At 45.0% G+C, this 22090-nt stretch overlaps 1 protein-coding gene across 2 annotated transcripts in view; it reads right to left on the bottom strand.

Annotated features, from left to right (window-relative positions):
* The window catches only part of Abcc4 (ATP binding cassette subfamily C member 4), a 202819-nt gene that overhangs the window by 88511 nt on the left and 92218 nt on the right, over positions 1 to 22090 (bottom strand). For both annotated transcript variants that reach the window (XM_057786383.1, XM_057786384.1), the window contains exon 19: positions 21764 to 21910. In XM_057786383.1, coding sequence (XP_057642366.1) covers positions 21764 to 21910 — 147 coding nt within the window. The remainder of the gene's footprint in view (positions 1 to 21763; positions 21911 to 22090) is intronic.

Below are 22090 nucleotides of genomic sequence, written 5' to 3'. Positions count from 1 at the left end.
ATGATGACGAGGATTATAAAATATATAAATCTCAGACTCAATTTTCTTCCCTTGGACTCCGTTATTTCAGGATCCAATAAAAACTTAGCAATTTTCATATGCAAGTTAAGATGCCAATCACATTCTGGTGGATGTTCTATCCAATGGTACGGTCTGGGAATGTAGCTCAGGGGTAGGTCACTTGCCAAGCACACATGGGACCCCAGTTCATCCCTGGCACCTACAAAAAAAGTTAAAGAAAAAACCCTATTGATGTTCAAAAGAGAAAATATTTTGACTGGCTTTTTACTTAATAAGCTTCAATTATAAATTTCATAAACACTAACCATAAATGTGATTATAGGAAAATGTGCGGGGCTGGAGAAATGGCTCAGAGGTTAAGAGCACTGACTGTTCTTATAGAGGTCCTGAGTTCAATTCCCAGCAACCACATGGTGGCTCACAGTCATCTATAATGAGATCTGGTGCCCTCTTCTGACACGAAAGTATACATGGAAGGAATGTTGTATATATAATAAATAAATAAATCTTAAAAAACAAATTTTTTAATAAAAAAAGAAAATGTGCTACGGCTAGGAGCCCATAAAGCATTATTTATAGATACAAAATACAGAAATCATATTTTTAAAATGTCAGCTCATCTTTGGTCTTGAGAAATTCCAAACATTCAATCAGGGAGGCAGCACCTATCTCCAGTTAAATTCCAGCCTATGTTCTAAGAGGATGAAATCAGAACATGAAACGGTCTGCTTAAAACATCAGCCATATGATTTCTCAGACATAATTTAATATAAAAATTTTTAAGTAAAAAATGATTTTATTAATATTTAAAGGATGTATCGAATTTAAAAGGGAATATTACATAGCCTTGGCTGGGCCACCAGTAGCCTTGCTAACGGATATTCTCAGCACCACTGGTAGAGAGAGGAATCCAGGTAAAGGTCTCTCTCTCTCAGGTTACTACTGACTTGCAAGCCAGGATCTCCAGAGTCTCATACTGACACTAGAGGTTTCTATCAAGCATGCGACATTGGAGAAGACAGCATCCCCACAACCGCACAGGCTGAACTCAATAGCTTGGGTGCAGTTACTTCCCGCCCTCTCACAGAAGGGTGGAAATCACACTGGGCAGAAGAAAAGAGAAGTGTTAAGTCAAACACCCGAAAAGCCAGGAGCTCCAGGGAGAAGCCGGCAACATGTCTGCATGTGCCTACCTCACAGCCACTAGAGGCATTGTGTTGTTATTGCCAAGACCTGTTCATGTGGGACTCCACCCAAGCAGGCCGTCAATACTGCAGACTCTCACTCAGAACACGTCTGTGACACCAGTGATTCCCCCAGGCTCAACTGATGCTTCTTCCGGGAGGATCTTTTTCCTTTCCAGAGACTGTGAGCACCATTAACTGCTCAGAGTAAGAAGTCTCACTGTTTCCTGTGTTCATATAGATATCACATTCTTAATAGAGAAAATGAAACCCATACTTGCAGTGAGCAGCTTAGGGTTCTACGTAGCATAACTTATATTTTTAAGAAGGAAAGAGCAAAGGCATAAATTACAAGACATAGAAAACCGAGTAGGATGCTTATATTCAGTATTTATGAGTCTGAGACAGGAGGATCACCAGTTAGGGTCCAGCCCAGGCTACAGAGAGTTCCAACCACTCTGGATTCTATCAAGAGAATTTGTCTCAAAATAACAACAGAATACAAGTAGACAGAAATGAATCTGTGGAGGTTACAGGCCCTGCACTGTTGGGGTGTTTCCAAGCAGCGACCCCCCCTCACTCAGTAGAGGGAAAAGACTTCAGTGTGAAGGGGTCTTTCTGGCGAAGTCCTGCCAGGACCGCCAGTTTCCATCCAGAACATTCCACAAAACACGACGTGGACAGTGGGAGCAGAGACATAAATATATGTTCTCTTAATATAAATCATTCTAGGGACTGTCCCAGGCCGATGTGCCGCAAAGAGTTCACAAGACACAGGTCTTTGATCTTTGTGGCTTTACCATGTATGTTTTTAAAATTTCTGGAATGCACCCAGGGAGGCAAACTGCTTGACAAAGACACTATAAATATCCGAATAAATAAATACATGCAAACATCTGGAACCCTGATTAAGCACCAAAGTTTTATTACTTGTGAAGGAGGAGGAGTGGCGGGGGGGGGCACCAAAGAGCATTTTTATTTAAGAAAAATGTCCCGTGTTTTCCGTACGATAAAGTCCTTGTGATAGAAGAAAGTCTGTAGGGAGGCAGCCCTGGGGAAGACGGGGCTCTGGGGCTCTGCAGCTGCTTCCCACAGAGAAGCCATTGAAACTCTGTAAGACTTCATGCAGATTCGCTTTTAAACAACTAAAGGTAGAAAAATATCTATGAAGAATTAGCCATTGTTTATAACAAAAATAAACACAGGTGATATATTCACTTGTAGCAGTTTTAAGCTAGTTATTCATATGTCTAGATCTCACTTCGCCCAGTAGGAAATCATCTGGGGGGAGGGGCTGAAGAGCTGGTACTCCGCACACAGAGAGGAGGGGGTTGTTCTCAGTGTTACCAGTCCCATTAGACAAGTCGGGAGGCACAGACAACGCGGTTAAATGTGAACTAGTTTTCCACATCGTCACAAAATTGTGACCTGTTGTGATAACTTCCTGGTCAGGATAAATAAATAAAATCGCAGATGAGGCCCTTCTAGTTCATTAGGGATTCCCCCGTAAAATAAAGATTAGATAAGTAGAGAACAGTCCAGTCAGTAGGCATCCTACCTCACAGAAGGATGCCCTATTTCCCCAGAGGCAGAGCAACAGAGTGGCCGCTGCCCTGCCTGACTCCCCCGCCCCCACCTGGATGTGCTATCCCCACCCCCCTTTCTTGCCAACCACTCAATACCAGCTCAACAACATCCTTCCCCTATTCAAGACTCATCCTCAGGCTGACCACCGACTCACACCTCAGCTTTACCACGGACCCTTCCTCACGCAATGGCCTTGCTTCTCAAATCTGCTAAAGCCCCTAGCATACCCTCCTGGAGTCTTGGCCCTCCACAAGTGCCATGTTTTGGTCCTTAGGCCATATGGTCTTATGTTTTCCCCACTAGGCGTCAAGGTGCATGAGAACAAAGAATACAAAGTCTCTGAAGATTTCTGGGCCTAGCTTGAGACATGGTACCTGACTGGATTCAAGACCAGACTCCAAAAGTATCTTCACACATGGATGAAGAGTAAGGGGATGCACACAGAAATCAGCCCTCTGCAGGATGATATACCCATTTAGAGAAGAGACGCTGTGGGGTTTCATTGTGAGAACGGAGGCCATCGTTGTGTCTGGCTGGAGAAGGGATGAAGAGGTCACCAAATCTGGATGTCAATAAAGGGGGGGGGGGAACAAATCCACCAGTGGTCAAGTTCAAAACAAGAGGAGTGTTCCAACTTGTCCCCGTGGCAGCTGCAACCCAGAAACTTGGCCCTGATACAAAAGCATGGGGGAAAGCCATGTGGGGGGCAGTGAAAAGAAACACACACCCCCCCGCACTTCCACAGCCCATGCCCAATGGGGCTGCGAGTGCTCAGAAAAGACACACACATTTATACGGTTCTGCTTTGCTTCCACCTCAAGGAGCGCAGGATAAGATGCAACAAATGGAAGAATTCGCCCTGCTCTTCCTTCTACGTTCCTCCTTTGCAGCTTCGAGATATTTAACCACCCAGTGCCACATCCGACTGCTCCTTCTCACTCACACCACCCCCTCAGTACAGCACCCTAAATCAGTATGTGTTCTCCAAAAAAACAAAACCAAACCAAACCTAGAGCTGAATATTTATGGGCTAATCACATCTACACCATAAGTGCCGCCACCATTGCTGTGATGTCCCTCGGCATGAAGCCAGCAACTACACAAAGGGAAACTCGCTGATCCCATGCTGACCTCCCCAGGTCCTGTTCTCGCTCCAATCTGTTCTGCAATCCACACCTAAAGGGATCCTTGACTAATCCCATGCCCTAGTCCCTACTCTTTGAACCACTTTACTTCCTTAGCCTCTGCTTCTCTGGGGGAGTCTCTCATCACTGAGGTCGGACACAGAAAACGTATCCCTGTACCCTACTCCAGTGTGAACCCACCATTCAGGGTATCTGGTACACTGAGAGGGCTCTCTGCTCACACAACTGTGATGAGGGAAGGACTCCAAGTGACTCAGCTTCCTCTAGGGCTTGGGAGGAAAGTGCTTGCAGCGCACTTATGAAGACCTGAGGCGGAACCCAGCGCTCCTGGAAATGAGCCCCGTGTGGCAGCATGCCTGTCATCCCAGAAGTAGGATCCCTGGGTGTCGCTGGTCACGAAACTGTCTCAGAAACGAAGGTACAAACAACTGAGAAGCCAGGCAATGCTGACCTCCATATATTCATGCACACGTGTGCACACACACCTTCCCAACCACCCTTCAGTCACACAAAGTGTCCCCTTGCACAAACAAACACAATGACTTCCCAAGTATTTCATTAATTCAGGTTACATGACACTGTTCCTGAGCATTAGCCCTAAGGATCAATGCATTCATTGTGACTAGCTAAAAGTCACCCATACCATAACTGTCCTTGGAACATGCTCTCCCCACAGAATCTGTGAGCTAAGGAGAGAGCAGAAATCCCTATGTGACGAGAAAAGGGTTTGAAGCTGTTTGGATGAAAAAAAATAATTTTTTTTTTTTGGTTAAATCAGAAATTCTCCACATGCAGAATGTGGGCATGTGCCTGCTGTTACTGGTAAAACCCCGCTGACATGTCTGCAAGAATATTCTTGGCCTCATATTTGTAGATTTCCATGGCTAATTTTTTTCATACTCGTCCTTACCCCGTTCCCTCCAAATCCATATTCCGCCCGACATTTCCCATCACCCACAGGTTATGTCTGCTATTGTAACCCACAGGAACAAATATTCTTCCCCTAAGAGCCGTACCACACGAGCTTTGCATGCCTATTAGAGGGAAGTCAGGCTGCTGCAGGACATCAAAGTCCTTTGAGACCATGACCTTAGCTGTGTTCTCTACTGACATTCAAAACTTGGTTGCATTAAATAATACCAGTGTAGGCTCCGAATGAAATAAAATCATGACAGGATTCAATCTCTCGGGCCGTCATGAACTCCGTTCCCTCAGATGAAAGTCCTGTGGCTCACCTCTGAAAGGCTCCCTTAAAACTGAATGGGCCTACTTGTCACAATTGGAAACTCTTAATGTTTTCATCAGGAAGGGGTAAGAGAGTTTTAATTCGCCAAGACATGACAACCAGGAGGCAAAGGTGGCAAGCCAGGTAGCTCAGGCTGTACAGGTTGACACAGCCAATGCCATAAGGCAAGGCTAGCCATGTAGCTCAGTCCATAGAGCCGAGTACGGATGGTGTGTGTGCTACCAGCACCACTAAACCAAGTGAGGTGGCATGTGATTGTCACGCCAGCACTGGGGGAATGAAAACAAGAATCAGGAGTCCAAGGCCATCCTGGGCTAGAGAGTTTGATGCCCACAAACAAAAACGAGCAAGACAAACAAAACATGTTCTCAGAAACGGAATCAAGACTGTAGCGAGAAGAGCAGTCTAGCATTGTGTCCCCCTGTTCAGACCAGAACACATAATTCTGTATTTCTTGGTCTCTTCACGGCAATGCAGTTTCCAGCTGAGCCCCGCCTTTCTACGGCTTTTCATTCAGATGCACGGCCACTTCTATTTGCTTTCAGTTGTGATAAAGCTTTCTGACCAAAGCAACTTGAGGAGGAAACGGTTTATTTCACCTTAAACTTCCAGGTCACAATCCCTCACTGAGGGAAGTCGGGCCAGAAACTCCAGGCAAGAACCAGGGAGGAGTGTAGTGGGAGCTGCAGGCTCCGTTCCTGCCTCCTGCTCCTGGCTTGCTGATCCCTCATTGCTTCCTGCCAGCTTCTGTACACAGCCTAGATCTATGGAACTAGGGAGGGCACCACCCACAGTGGGCTGGGCCCTCCTGCATTTATCACATTTATCACGGATCAAGGCAGCTTCTCACAGACCATAGGCCAATCTGATTGAGGTAAGACTTCAGCGGGGGCTCCTCCCTCCCGGGGGGGGGGGGGGGCTCCAGGTTGTGTCCAGTGACAACAAAAGCTAGTCAGGACAGTCACCTGCTTTTGTTCAGACCCAGTGTGTGTCCTCAGACTTATCAAAGAAAACAACATGGTTCACAGGGCCAAAGAACCAAAGAGGATGGATTGGTGTTGTCTGGAGAGGTCATGGGACCTTTAGGAGGTGCAGCCTTGATTGAGGAAGTCTATCACCAGGGGTGGGCTTTAAGAGGTGTCACCTTGTCCTGCTTCCTTCTCCTGCCTCCACACCAAGCTTCCCACCCCATGATGTCGAGGCATTTATCACAGCAACAGAAAGGGTCCATAGCACACCATCAAGACCTCAAGGAAACCGGAAATAGGGTCACTACCACAGCAAAGACCTCAAGGAAACCGGAAATAGGGTCACTACCACAGCATCAAGACCATCAAAGGAAACTGGAAATAGGGTCACCACCACACCATCAAGACGTCAAGGAAACTGGAAATGGGTTTTTTCTTTCATTTTTTTGGATTTTTCGAGACAGGGTTTCTCTGTAGTTTTTTTGGTTCCTGTCCTGGAACTAGCTCCTGTAGACCAGGCTGGCCTCGAACTCACAGAGATCCGCCTGCCTCTGCCTCCTGAGTGCTGAGATTAAAGGCGTGCGCCAACACCGCCCAGCTGGAAATGGGTTTTCTAAAAGCACAAAAGCTAATAATATAATTAAGTCATTTATCTAAGTTTACTAAATAAGAAAATATAAAATAGCTATAATTAGGTGTGTATCCAGTATTTTATACTGTTTATGAAAAATTCTGGAGACAAAAAAAAAGATCGAATTATCTTATTATGAACATGGGCTTTCTGAGGACTAGGGCTTCTCAGACATTGCTGTCGGGTAACTGTCCAAACATGATGACCTTTCCAGAGCGCAGAGCAGTGAGAACACAGTACTGGTCCTCATCTGTTAGCAACCCATGGTCTGAAAACACGAAATGGAACATTCCAGAAGCAAATAATACAAAATATTTAAATGCCTTTAATTATAGTTATATATTACTCTTCTATTTCATTATTAGCTATTGTTGCTCATCTCTCTAGACACATAATTCATGAATTAAACTTCGTTGTAAATATAAAAAGGGGGAGGTCAATAAAATGAATAATGAGATAATTTGTTCTTTTTGAGTAAAAGACAAAGAGTGGCGCACTGAACTCTGCCCGAAAGCCTAAACAAAGGGTCGGAATCTGTGGATTCTCTCTGGAGCTGCACACCTTCCACTCTAGGCTGCCATCACCACGAGTACCAGTGCTGGCCAAGTCTGCCGTCAGAATATCCGCACACATAAGAAGGTTTACCCTGAATTTGCCTCATTTCCCCCCCATGTCCAGAGAAGAGATGGAGTTCCTACAATGAATAAGAGCGTTTGACCTCAGTCTTCCAATGAGGACCTTCTGAGCTCTTTGTTCTGGCCACTTCTATGGCTAAGCTCTCTGACAATCTCATTCAAACATCTATGCACACTGGCAAGTGGCTCAGGAGGGGAAGGCGCTTGCCACAAACCTGCCAACCTGAGTTCAGTCCCCAGTGCCCACATGGTGAAATGGGAAAACCAACTGCTGACCGCTGTCTCTGACCTCCACCTCCTCTGCCTCATGTACGCAAACTAAACACAAGTGTAATAATAATAACCTGGGAAAATTAATCCTACTAAACATTATACTGCATTCTTGACAGCAATTAAAAGAGCTCTAGATAAATATGTAACTGCTTAATTTATCTTTACAGGAATAGTCAAAAATGTTTTAAAATAATTAATACTACTACTTTTAATAAAATTTTGGAATTCTTTCCTTTTCCTTCCCCCAGATATCTCTCTCTCTCACACACACACACACTCCCCCCACACACAGAGAGAGAGAAAGAGAGAGAGAAGTTGTTTAATATACTGGAGAATGGCCCCAGGAAAATGGGGCGGCGTAAGACAGAAGTTGTCACCTGTCGCTCAGGAGCAGTAGCCCACCCTCCAGGACGTACCTTTTTCTTTCTTCCACTGTTTCAGGAATAATTCACTTTCAAATGTAAATCCTTGTGAACATTTATTAAAAACAAGAAAGCAAAACAAAGTGTCGGCTAAACAGAATCGCTTGCTTAACTCAAGCTAGACGTCAGCAAACACATGGCATTCTGACACACACCTATAGGATTCCTACCGGGCACGTGGGGGCATTACAGGCTTTACGAAACGTTAATATAGTTCTCCTTCCCACGCCGCCCATGAGAAAGAAGAAATACTGCACTAAGCATCATTCAATCTTTACCCAAAGAGCTGAAATGCTAGTTTGATCGGATCGTCCACATGTCTTAGTGACACGCCTTCAGAGCATGAACACAGTAGGCGGGGGAGGGGCCAAGAGTGGGAGGGGCCAGGAGTGCGTGCCCGCCATTCGGGCATAATGACCCGAGTTCAGATCCTCAGCATCCACGTGAAAGCCCAGCACATGGGCATCAGCGGGTGGGCGGGGGAAACGAAAACAAAGACAGGAGGACCTCTGGGGCTTACTGACCAGACTAGGTAGCCAATGCCGTCAAGTTAGTTAGCTTCAGGTTTGGTGAAAGACTGTCTCAAAAAAATAAGATGGGGAGACCCTTAGACCACCACACGTATGTACCCACACATGTCACACACCAAGAGGTCCATACACCACACATGCACATGCCCCACACAAATGAATGAAAAAGAAAACAAAGAACACACTAGCCAGGTAGCTTATGCCAAACCCCAGCACAGGGGCCCAAGAGGTTAGTAAACATTCAGTTAATCATCTCACTCTAACCAAAGATTCATGGGACTCCTGCTCTTTGGGCTTTTATTTCAAGCTCTGCATCTTAAATGAACAGGGACAGTACCAGGAGTGGTGGGCCAGAGACCAAAGCGCCCTGCAGAGCCACAGGGCAGACACTATGCAGGCAGAGACAAGGTGGACACTGCAGACCCACAGGGCAGACTCTCCAGAGCAGAGACCAGAGGGCACTGCAGACCCACAGGGCGGACACTGCAGACCTACAAGGCGGACACTGCAGACCCACAAGGCGGACACTGCAGACCTACAAGGCGGACACTGCAGACCCACAGGGCGGACACTGCAGACCCACAGGGCAGACTCTCCAGAGCAGAGACTAGAGGGCACTGCAGACCCACAGGGCGGACACTGCAGACCCACAGGGCGGACACTGCAGACCCACAGGGCAGACTCTCCAGAGCAGAGGCCAGAGGGCACTGCAGACCCACAGGGCGGACACTGCAGACCCACAGGGCGGACACTGCAGACCTACAAGGCGGACACTGCAGACCCACAGGGCGGACACTGCAGACCCACAGGGCAGACTCTCCGCAGGGAGCAGAGGCCAGAGCGAGTGCTTTCTTTTGTGTGTTGTCACTTTGTTAAGACTGCAGGTGAAGCCAGGTAAACGAAACTGACAAAACTGCACAAGTTTAAATTGCCAGAACAAACAAATGATGCTGCTACCAAGTGACAGGACACAGGGAAGGAGTCCAAATCTTCCCCACTCCTGGCTGATCCACGGTTTGATAAGATGCTGTTTTTAAAGCCAACAGACACTTCCAGTCATACGAATGATCGCCGGGACATCAAAGCAGTAGGGAAGAAAACGCTGCAAAACCCTCGGGTGTCTTTTCACAGACTGCCTGCTTTGAGAGTTTCTAAGCTTCTTCTTTAAGTTAAGAAACTTTGATCCCATTATTTCTAAACAAATCCTGCAGTGTGACAGGGTCACGGAATGTCAGCACAGAACGTGGGATAGCGGGAACTATGCCACGGCTGATGCTGACCCCCCTAGTCTCGGACCAGCAAGGAGCTCCCCACCTGCACACACCCTCCAGCCACTGAGTGTGAAACGTCCTTCTGCTGGGCCTCTCCACCCAGTCACCTATCTTGAGATTTCTCAAGGCTATTAGAGCCAGCCAATAATTTATGGCATTTAAATTGTTGGTTTCTTAATGCTAATGGGGCAGCCGATGTAGTAGAAAGTTTTATTTGCCCTGTTTGATTTATTACACCCTTCAGTGTTCTATAAGAAACCCATGGCTTCGAAGAACCAACCAGAAATCTCATTTTCTTCCCGGGCTGCCTTCGCGGGCTGCCGTAGCTGTATTTGGCGCAAGAGGAAGTTTTGAAGTATCAAAATGTCCATCTGACAGACACGTAGAAGGATTGCCCAGAATTAACTGGAGTGAACAAACCACAGAACGTCTCTAAAAACATCCCATGAATAAAATTTGAAGCCTCAACAATCTAAAACTGCCTCAGGCCAACTTTAAATTTTACTGGTGGAATTTGTCATTTTTCACGCTTGTTGCAAAAGGTGAATACATGCAAGTTCTACATTTTGACCCATAATAGTGTTTTTTAAAAAAAGTTTCTCCCATTCCAAGGAAGTATATCCATCCCCTTCTTTGGAATAATTCCAAAGTGACATTGAAATAGAACTTAATTTATAGAATTTCCAACTGCTTCTCCTTAATTACGAATAGACTTCTGTACAGAGCTCCAATCATATCACTTTCAAACAAAAAGTAAAGCAGATGTTTGAGGCTTACATGCAAAATTGAGCTCGCATTGTAAAACCAAATTAAATTTAAAATGAACTCTGGAATGAAGCTAAGCCCCATTGAAAACAAAAACAAAAACAAAACACGCAAGGAAACAAAAACACACAATACTGGTTTTGTCTGAGGCTTGTTAGTCCTGGGTGATGTATCTGCTTCTCCACAAAGCCAAGAAACGCTTGTGGATGCCACATACCCGTTATTTACCAAAGCTGGTGTAATGGTGGAGAACTGTCTCCCACAAGCACAGACACCTGAACACACGGTGCCCAGGGGGTGATGCTGTTCCAGGGGCCTGGAGGAAGCACGTCACTGGGGGTGGGCTCCGAGCATTTCCGTCACAAGCTACCTCCAGTCCTCTTTCTGTTTCATGCTTGCATTTGAGGATGTGAGCTGCCAGCTTCCTGCTTCTGCTACCTTGCCCGCCGGGCTGGCTGCCATGCTCCTACCCACTCCATGACGGGCGCTCATACCTCTGGACCCATAAGGTGAAACAAACTACCTCCTCCCACAGCTGCTGGTGTTTATGATGTATTACCGCATAACAGAAAAGTAACTAAGCTATACAGCATATTTCTTTAAGATACGTAAATTAGGAAAACAAAATCCTGAAAATTATCATGTCGTTTAAACAGTAAAAAAAAGAAAAAAAGAAAAAAAATTCAATTAATTACCTATGTACCAGGCACTGTCTTACACACACACACACACACACACACACACAATTGATTCTATCATGTCCATGCCACTATAATGTTGAAAGCAGTTAGGCAAGGCCACACAGCCTAGCATAGCTGAGGGCTGCAATCTGCAGAAAGGGAGGCAGACTTCAAAGCCAGGCTCTCTATCACAGTCTGCCACGGTTCGAACCCACCACAGAGCAATAAAGGACTTGCTGGGTGACCTCTACTTGTCCAGATACTTCTCAACTTCCTGTCTTAGACCCTTTAACGGAAGACAATGATAGAGAGCACACTGCACCGTGGAAAGGGAGACCGCACAGGCTCACAGAAGCATGAGTCTGCTGAGGACAGCTGCTTCAACCCAAGGACCCTCACCAACAGCCAGGCTTCTCTCAAATCAGATGCCAAATCAAAAGCCACCATGAGAATTAAGGGGAGAAAAGATGGAAGTCCACCCAAAATGATGAGGCGCTCCCTCTTCTGAACACAAAAGCATCTCTGATCTCATTTTGGCGTTCAGTATTTTAGCAGAGAAGACCCTAGAAAAAGACATCACTCCAAGTTCAGTCAATTAAATAGCTTTAAACGCCGACAGAAGGAAAATGGCTGGCAGACAAGCATTGAGGGAGCTGAAGCTTTGCACACAGGGTCTGAAAATTCTCAAATGTGGGAGAGGTCAGATAAACAGCCAGTGTCTGCACTACACAGATGTTCCTCCGAGCCTCTCGGGCCGGCTATGTCAACACCCACTGATTTATCCTTAAAGCCAAGGGAACAAGACTTTCCAGCACCCCAATATTTACCACAAGGAATCTATTGCTTTTCCTCCCACTAACAGGGCCGCGTCAAGATCAGCTCTGAAAAGTGGGTGCCGAAGAGAACTCTGTCTGCAGTATAACACGAGAGTGGCTCATATTAGCCGTATTTGACTTTCATTTTTATGATAAGGAAAAGGAGATTAGAGAGAAGATGTCTGTCAGCACGAGACAGTTTTAAGATGTCAATGTAGGGACTGGAGAGAAGGCTTAGCAGGTAAGAGCACTGGTTGTTCTTCCAGAGGACCCAGGTTCAATTCCCAGCACCCACATGGCTGCTCACCACTGCCTGTAGCCTCAATTCCAAAGGATCCAGCAACCTTACACAGAGATACATGTGGACAAAACACCAATTCAATGTGCATGAAATAAAAAAATTAATTAAAAAATATGTCAATATGATCTTCTTCTCCAAAAAGAAAGAATAAATTTACACTCCATATACCAATCACCCAAAAATTAATTTCATGATTCTAGGCCATCTTGACTCTAATAAAAGAATTTTTTTCTTTTATTTAAAAATGTTATATGTATGAGTGGGTGCATTGTCAGCCCGTGTGTAAGTGCACCACAGGCATGCGTGCGGGACCTGCAGAACTCTGAGTACCCTGGATCTGGTGTGACAGATGGCTTGAGTCACGCTGTGGGTGCTGGGAACCAAGCCCAAGGCCTTTCTCTGTAGTAGCTACCAGTGCTCCAACTGCAGACCCATTGCTCCGCTCCCTTCTTTTTATTTTTAATGATGGCATGCAAGAAAGTGATGTCTCCTTGTTCTTCTACTCCTGAGCGCTTAAAAGTAATGAGAGAAAAAAAAATTAAACCACAGCTCTGTCTGTGCCGCAAAGCACAGACGATCCAGGTGTGTGGAATTAGACTTGTGAGAAGGTATACGTCAGAATGAATCACCTGACGCTGAGGCGTCTCTGCAAACCTCGGTGCCCGACAAAAGGCACTGGTGTGCTACTGCTCTCGGGCCCTCAAATCTCCAGATTAGATTATAGGCTTCGCTGACTGCGAAAAGAGCCCAGCCATGGAATCTAAAACTCCAAACTTCCTCTGAGTTCAGAGAGAAATCCTCAACTAAGCCTCTCAGGGACGGGGGCTGTAGCCCCCGCAAGACAGGGCTGCTGGCCTCTAGGATGTTTCGACAGCAAGTTGCACCGCGCGTCACTTTCCAGCAAAGGCAGACCTGCAGGCAGGATTTCCCTAGAACGATGAGAGCGATTGCATGGGAAATGATGTTTGGCTAAAGGTTTCCAAATACCCAGAACGAGTCTACAGCAGACTTTCCAGGTGTTCAGGAGGTCGAAACATTTGCGCACGTGACACAAGCTATTAAAATGCAGATGTAAAAAAAGAAAGGGAAGGCGAAGACTCCCAGAATGGAAAACCTGATTTGGCGAATGCTTTCTAAACAATCACACATCTTAATAAACTTCCACCCAACATGCACGCTGAAGCTGAGTCTTTCTTCCAGATATTAGTAGGGCTTCTACTTAAAGAGGAGGATGTTTCCCCCTCAAAGATTAATCCTGGTTTCCAAGAATGAGAACACTCAGTGGTTACAGGTGATTGCAGATACCATTACCAACAGAGAGAATAGTTTATTTTCTACCGAGATGTCTAGAAAGCAACCCTGGAGGTCCCTGCCCATTTCCTAGGTTGAGCCATAGCACTGTGACTTCCATGATGGGTCAGGATGTGTCTGGATGACAGTGGAGACTTGGGTCGGCTGTAACTCAGCAAGTGTGGCCTTAAATACAGAATCGTGTACTTAAGTCTCCCAAAGGCCCCCATCCTTCCTCCCACTAGTGTGGTTTCGGGATGAAGACAATTTACCCTGAAGTATCAGGAGAAGAGCTTTTGCAAACTTTATGAAATCAAAGCCAGTCGTTGGCGGCACTGATGTTGAAGATGTACAGTATCAGGCCATGACCAGGAGCAAGTTAGGTGTCTGTGGGTCCTTCTACAGCTCCTAAGTTTCCAGTCTGTAACACTCCTATACAGAAGCAAAGACGTCAGTGCTCTTTTTTGTTTATGTTTTTTTTTTTAAAAGCAATCTATTGTCTGTGGTTATTTAAGCATGGAAGTGGCTGTGAAGACGGGGTCTAAGACAGACACCTAGAAGCTGACCGATAAATGTCTGCAGAGAAGAGAAGCTCCTCTTTTCACTCTGGGAGGTCAAGGATGAGGGAACTGAAGCGAGGGGCTTAGCAGTCACAAGGCCAAGTTTCCGCCAGACAGGGACAGGTCAACTCCAACCTTCTCAGCTTCCCTTCACTGCAGTTCTAAGACGTCTGCCGATGTCTTAAAATGGAGGCATCGTCTCCTATTTCTCGGGGCACCCAGCTTATCAAACACATCTGTGAAAGTAGCAAAATTCCAAGCTATGGGAAGGCCGCAAGTCCTCTTCAACATACACTGAAGTCTCAAAGACATGTATTAGGTGTTTGATGGTTACGTTGCCTCAGTTGGTAAACCACAAGAGAACCTAGAACCATAGGCCAGGTTCGTGAATCACAGAGAACCAATTCTGGTTTTTCTGTCTAGGCCCTCCCACTCTGTAGACTAGGCCCACTATTGTTAGCTTTTCTTTAGAAAGCAGAACCAGGTTCCATATATCTGCCAACTATAAGACAAAGGGGTGTAATTTTTTTCTAATTATCACTGCGCTCCATTGTTTTCTCTGGGTGTACCTTGGGGAGATGCAAATGCCCCGATGAAGCCTGCCCTTGTTCCCTAAAACCAGCATGCATTAACTCAACAACTACAGAGTCCCCGATCTTGAGTCTGGGAAATGTGGTAATAAAATAACAAGTAAGTCTGAAAGACAGCAGGGAGCACAATGCCAAGCCAAGACATGGGTGGTGCATACATAGTTAACTACAAAAAAACAAAAACAAAAACAAGAACAACACCCAAACATAACTCCAACTTAGGAAGTCCTGGCTGACTCCCACTTAATATCCAAAATTATGATTCATCTCAACTAGACTCTCCACAACATCAATACTTATTCATGATGAAGCTGGCACAGAATTTCGACTCCGTTTTCTCTTGAAATAATGCACAAAGGCAGAGGCTTAGGTTAAAGATTCTTTGATGAACTTGTTTGAAGTGTTTCTTACTGCAGAACCAGCACTGGGGGAAAATCTTTCAAGAGACAGCACTGAAGGATTCTGGATCATGCAACCATCTACGGAGCCTAGATGGCAATGGCCAAGGGTGGCACGGGTACCTCGCTCTAAGTGAGCTGGATTTAAACAGCATGGATTCTGACCCATTGAATGCCTCACAGTGAGGGCATTAATGTCACAGCCACAGAACTTCTCCACCTTCGGAGAAGACAGACTCACAAGAACAGCCTTATTCTCAGATACTAAATACAATTCACCATACTTGACAAGTATGAGGGTAAACTGGATAGAAGCAGACAAAAAAATAAAATAAAATAAGCCAATACTTTATGTGAGATAAAATGTGACTCAATGATGCAAATACTTAGGTTTTTTCCTAAGTTTGTTCATTGATAAATGAAGAGTGACATTTATAATAAAGAAACAAGGATGAAATATAAATATGCATGTAACATTTAATACATGTCTTAATGGAAAATAATTAGATATAATTAGGAAAATGTCATCCTTTTAATCTTCTAAAATACAACATGGTCATCATTTTGAAGAAGCTAACAGCTTTTCAATCTTATCATTTAAACATTCTATTGGACAACCATGAACACAGTGTTGTCTCTCTCCTCTGTGTGTGCGTGCGTGTGTGTGCACGCGCATGTTACTAGACTGCCAGTATTTCCATGTACAATTTACTATGGAGGAGAAAATGAATAAAGAGCAATCTGAACACTCTAACAGATTTAAAACGTGCATTAAAACAGCACACTATTTACTGAGTGTAGAAAAGTCCCATAATAATCTCGCTTAGAGAGATTACTGGTGAAATAACAAGAGCAATCAAACATATGTAACTATGTAACTATTTAAACTCATAACAAAGGCCTTTATTATGCTATTAGCAGTAAATGGCAACTCCCATAAAATATCACTTAATATCACCCCTGATAAGAGTTTACGTACATATAACCATTGTCGTGTGAAAACCATTATTTTTAATATGTGACAACTTGACAGGATTTAACTGCCACACCTACTTCAAACCATTTAGCTATTTCATTCATACTAGAAAAAAATAATATTTATGTGGCTATTGAAGATCGCCATGATTAATGCAATCTTTTGTGTCAATCCTTTTGTGCGCACTCACGTTTGTTATTATTAACAAGGAAAAAATGAAAGGGGTAACGTGTGTTTTTGTTTTGCAACAAAGCTTTTCTGACGATGACTAACTTCTTCCTTTGAGCAGAAAAAGCCTCTCAAACTAACTAATGCACATATAAATATATTCTTTACAATGTGCATAAAGCAAGGAGGGAGGGGAGCCCTTGGGCCTTATGCCAGAATTAAAACCAATCTAGGCAGGACGAGTACATGGGAGCTGTCAGGACGGCTGCTATTCTTATTCTCGGTTCCTTCCAGCTCCTCTGCACTCAAGGAAGAGAAATCACCATCTCTTTTGGCCACAACAGCTCTCACTTGAAAGGAAACACAGCGAGGGATTTGGCACGAATGGGCATCTCCCCAATTTCCAGCTGAATATTTATGCTGGTGACGAATGATGACATCGGTGAGCTTTTCTAACACGAAGTCTTGCCTTGTAAACCGTCTCAATGATGCTGGTGTCAAAACAACACCTACCATAAATCAGAGGTTTTAAGACCTGTATTTCTTGTTTAAACATGCTACCCGCTCAGCAGAGGCGCTTGTGTGAACAGGCATAGATTAATGTGTGCTAAGCAGAGCCATTTTACCTCCAAACTTATAGAGCTATAATTTAACAGGCCTATTATTGTCAAGGTAATTTTGACAGTGCTGTATTATACTTGTGAAAATATGCATTTAGCACTAACTCCAGTGGTCACTGGAACTGAATAAACAGACAGGTATCCTGCAATTACATTTCTTCTCTATTGAGGACTTTCTTCTTTTGCTTTTCTGGCAAAGGCAAGGCGTGTTGACGATTGCTTTTATAAATGCTTGGGCCAGGCAGCCTTTCTGATGGTACAAAACGCACGCTGTGTAGCTCTCAACTCTCTCTTCACCTCTGCTTGAGTTGTTCAGCAACTTACCCTGGATTCCGAGGACTCCCTCCCTGGACGGGAGAAAGAGAACAACCGTGCAAACCACGGACAGCCCTCCTCCCAGCCCCTTGACAGGCACAGCCTGAATTAGAACAGTTGGTATTTGTGAAGTCATCGACAAGCCCAATTTCCCACTCAATCAAGCTGTGAATCTTAATCACTATGTATTCTCTAGATGTTTTATTAGGATGGATATGAGAGTGCCAATCTTAAAATCTATGGCTATTGGTGATGTTCTCAGTGGTGGCTTCTACCAAAAATGCGTGTGTGTGTGTGTGTATGTTATTAAATATATATATTTAAATCAATAGGAGTCAGTGTGCTTCTTTTCCCCCTTTCCCAGTATTTTATTTTTCATATGCTTGATTTTAAAATGGTGACATTTGTACACCGTGGAATGCACACACCATCACACACATTACACTGAAGAAAAAATCTGACACGTGACTGAACACACTGGCTATCACCCAAGACTAACACTGTCCCTCCCAGGGAAAAGAAGCAAACATGTCAACCTGCACCGGTTGTTCCACTTCTTCCAGGCAAACTGACAAATTAAAGCTAAATAAATATTCCTATGGAATATGAAGTTAATGTAGTCAGTCACTTGCAATGTGACCAAACTGGACAATAGAAGACGGAGCCACTAGCCTGCCATTCTTCTGGTCTCTACGAGCAGAAGGAGAAGCCAGATGCCTCAATGGGATAAATGTCTTTGTAGATTCAGAGGATGTGGAAATCAAACTCAAGACATAGTGATCATCTTTCTCCCTGAAGGAAAGCTGCAATCAGTCAAAACCAACCCTTTAGGAATAACATACATACGGCCTGGAGACAGTCCCTGCCTATTTCAGAGTCTAGTCCAGACAGGGACAGTCCCTGTCTATTCCAGAGTCTAGTCCAGGATGGGGACAGTTCCTGCCTATTCCAGACTCTAGTCCAGGATGGGGACAGTCCCTGTCTATTCCAGACTCTAGTCCAGGATGGGGACAGTCCCTGTTCATTCCAGAGTCTAGTTCGGAAAGTGCTGAGTGGGAATAAAATGTCCACTCTGAAATATCCTCAACCAGCAGGGAAAGATTTATATAAGGCAGCTCGATGTTTCGGGCATGGAAACAGGGTGGGGGCAGAGAGCCTTCTAGTTTAATGAGGTATAAAGACACAGACTAGAAAAAGAATTCTCCAAGGAAGCTTTAACAGCAAAGGTAGGTTTTGCCCTGCAAGCGTCCGGAGATGGGTCCCTGCAATTCTGCAGCTCATGCTGCCCTCTTGTGCCCGATGTCCAGAGTCACCAGGCTCCCTGCAGGGAAAATTCCCATGGCTTCGTTTGCTAACACTCTCGACCAGGAATTTGTGTGACCCTGATTATTAAGATCTTCTTGAACAAAAGTGCTAAGATAGGAGAGAAATTTTGATGAGGGAGATGGAAAGCGAATCGGAAGATGACTATCAACACCATTCAGTTCGCCTTCCAATTCAGACGAGGGAAAGAGGAGGAGCGCAGCCAAGATCTGAGGTTCTGTCACAGACACACAAGCCATCACCAAACCCCCCCGGAGGAGAAGAGGACAGAAAACAAAGAGGGTTGAGAAGACCGAGGGGAAACTAAAGAGGAAGAAGGGAAGTTGGCTCTCGGCCATATAAGGTCATAGATTCTGTCTTGCTTCAAAATTGATCCTAATTATGAGATTAAGATTTATCAGATTATGAGTAAACGCTCAGGAGCCATTTTATATAAACTCGCCGTGACTAACTTTGCATACTCATACATGGATTCTACAGAGAGAATAACTTCACATCTTAGGACTCAGGTGTGAGCTTGCCCATCAGCCATGCGGGATGGTGAAGTTAGTCTTGACCATAGTGTCATGGAGAAGAAACCTATCCCTTCAGGTCTGGTCCACTCTCTCCTTCTGATGCCTGACACTTGAGATGAAGGCTTTGTGGCCAGTGACGCAGACTCTAGGACGGCCTGGGTCTCTGGACAAGTACAGAAGTTACCCAGAAATCAGCACCAGAGAGAGGCCAAGAGCTAACACTCCGGGGAGAGCAAGGCAAACCCATGACAGAAGGAACAAGATACTTTTAACCTCCAGAATATCCTCTCCGGGATTCTGATACAAGGGGCAGCCAGAGTCAGAAAAGGGATGGAAGGTTCAGATCTCAGGGACAGGCTGGATTTGAGACACAGCAGACAGGGGTGACGGGATTCTGCGGGCTCCACCTGAAGTTTCTGTACCAGTGGACTCCCGCGTCTAGCTTATTGGATACTATATGCTGGCAAAAATCCATAACCACTGTACAATGTGCAAAATATTGTTCAAATGATAACTGACATCTTAAAAGGTATTTTAATTTTCTTTTTAAGTACTCCACTAAAGAGGTAAATAACTTGTATTAACGTTTGGGGCAAGCAAGGTCTATCTTGTGGGGTTTGTTTGGGTTCTGTTTCCACTGAAGGAAGAAAGTCCCGCTAATAGACACGGCAGGGAGAAGCAAGATGGATGCCTCTGACGTGATGTAAGATTAGTTACCCAAGATTTAGACTGGGCCCTAAGCCTCTCAATAAATAATAGCAGGACCAGGAAAAGCTTATGGGTCTCGACCATGAGCATGAAGAGCCTGGTGAGCAGGAGCGGGAGGAGAGACGGACAGCAGAGCACAGCTTGCTAGGCGTTCCAGGTCTGTGCAGCTCTCCAGTTAACTAGCGGAGCAGCCGCGATGCTCACAGCACCAAACCCTGTGGCTACCTCTGAGCGCAGCTCCAGCCAGACCACATGAGGAATCTGGGGTTCTTTACTCTTTGGGCTCCACCTCATGCCCAGTCTAGATAGCGTCTGTGGGATTAACGCACACACAGTACCTTCCAGTCTGGTCTTACATAATCCTCACGACAATCATATAAAGCAGAAAGAGTCAGAATTGATATTCTGACTCCACAGGTAAGAAAACTGATCCCCAGGGCCACCGTCCCTGCCCCTCACAGTCTCTCTCTGGGAACTGATGGTAGAGAGCTGGGCACCATTCAAGCTCTGAACACCATTCACCCGCTTAAATCTCAGTTTCTGTAAGACGGGTACGGATATTGTCCCATTTCACACATGAGCATCATCCCAGCTGTAACCGGTGATTCTCAGTATCAAGATGGCCTCTGGCGCCATGGCCCAAGCTTTTAACCAACACATCTAACTCTGGAAGTTGTTTGTCTGATACTATCCAATGCTTTGCTCTGGGTCCAGCAGCTATTTAACGCCCCGTGCGTCCTCTATGCTCCTTCCAGGCCACGCTCCTCCACGATGGGTCCCATTAATTATTACCTGCATAAACAAAGCTGCCCCAGGCCTCACCACTGACCCCCAGATGACCAGAGTCTGTGGTGACAGCTAACGCTTCCTAGCAATTCGGCCAGAGGAGGCACTTGCAGAAGCAGAGTGGGTAGAGGACCTTTGTGCGGGGCCTCCACCCATTCATGGGAAGGCACTGAGAATGGGGATCTCTTTAGCACAAAGGCCCTGTCATACAACCAGAACCCAGAGAATTAAGAGAGTCACTGGTGACGGCAAAACAACAAACGACAAAGAAGGAAAGTGGGCTTTCTGCTGTTGGTTTTAAAAACAGAGCTAAATAGGGACAGAATGGTCACTCCAGAGTCCCAGCACATGTGAGGAAGAGGCAAGAGAGCTATCACCATTCAGGGTTAGCCTGGTCTACATAGTGACTCCCAATCTAGCCAGGGCTACAGTAGCAAGACACTATCTCACAATACTAAATAAATAATATATCTATATTATATTATATAATAATAAGTGAGATAAAATACAGAGTTAAAAACTTTTACTGGGAGTGATCACATTTAGATATATCTTCAATATCAGTCAGGTCAACCTCAGAGTCACGTCGTCATACTTTAAGAAATGAACTATGCTCCCAAGAAAAGAAGCAAGTACACAGCCCACGTCTCCTGCTCAGAGAGGGTTCCTCCTAACGAGACCCTTTCTGAGGGTGGCACAGGCCAACGTTGTGTGAACACAGTAGGTGTCTTAGTCACTCTGCAAACACATCCTACCCGCCTGCAAGGTAAGCAGTGAGCCCCGTGGGCCACGTGTCAGTGAGGTTCACAACTCATTCTGCAAACTGAATGTCGATGTGTGGTTGCACACCTAGACACATGGAGATAACTCTACACAACTGATATTAAGATTTCCTATTGTGGGAGAGAAATATCGGGGAGACGAGGAATAAACATGCAGGGGTTTTTCTCTCAACATCGCTCCCTTTTCAAAGACCGAAACATCCTCAGATCTTCAATGCGTCAACAAGACATTTACTGGGGAACTTGCATCTGACTTACCTATTGGGTTCCTATCGAAGAACAAGACCGGAGCTTTCAGGATGGACTCAAACATCCTGTTGTGCAAAGTTTGGGAAGCCTTCACAAGAACGTAGAAGACCAATAGGGATCTCGCGATACCAAAAAGGACCGTAATGGCAGTTAAACCTGAAATAAAGAGAAGTCAGAGAAAATGGGGTCTTTACATTGTTCCACTAATGCTACAGCAGGTTGGATAGGCTATGCAGATATCACTTATTTAATTACATAAACATCTAGGTTCTACCTAAGTATAAAGTATTTATAAGATATGCTGACAAAAATTTTAATTTTTTTCTCAATAAATGG

The sequence above is a fragment of the Chionomys nivalis genome, chromosome 12 (genome assembly GCF_950005125.1).
Source record: "Chionomys nivalis chromosome 12, mChiNiv1.1, whole genome shotgun sequence".
NCBI lineage: Eukaryota > Metazoa > Chordata > Mammalia > Rodentia > Cricetidae > Chionomys > Chionomys nivalis.
Note: the sequence above shows the minus strand (reverse complement) of the source record. Positions and strands in the feature narration are given on the sequence as shown.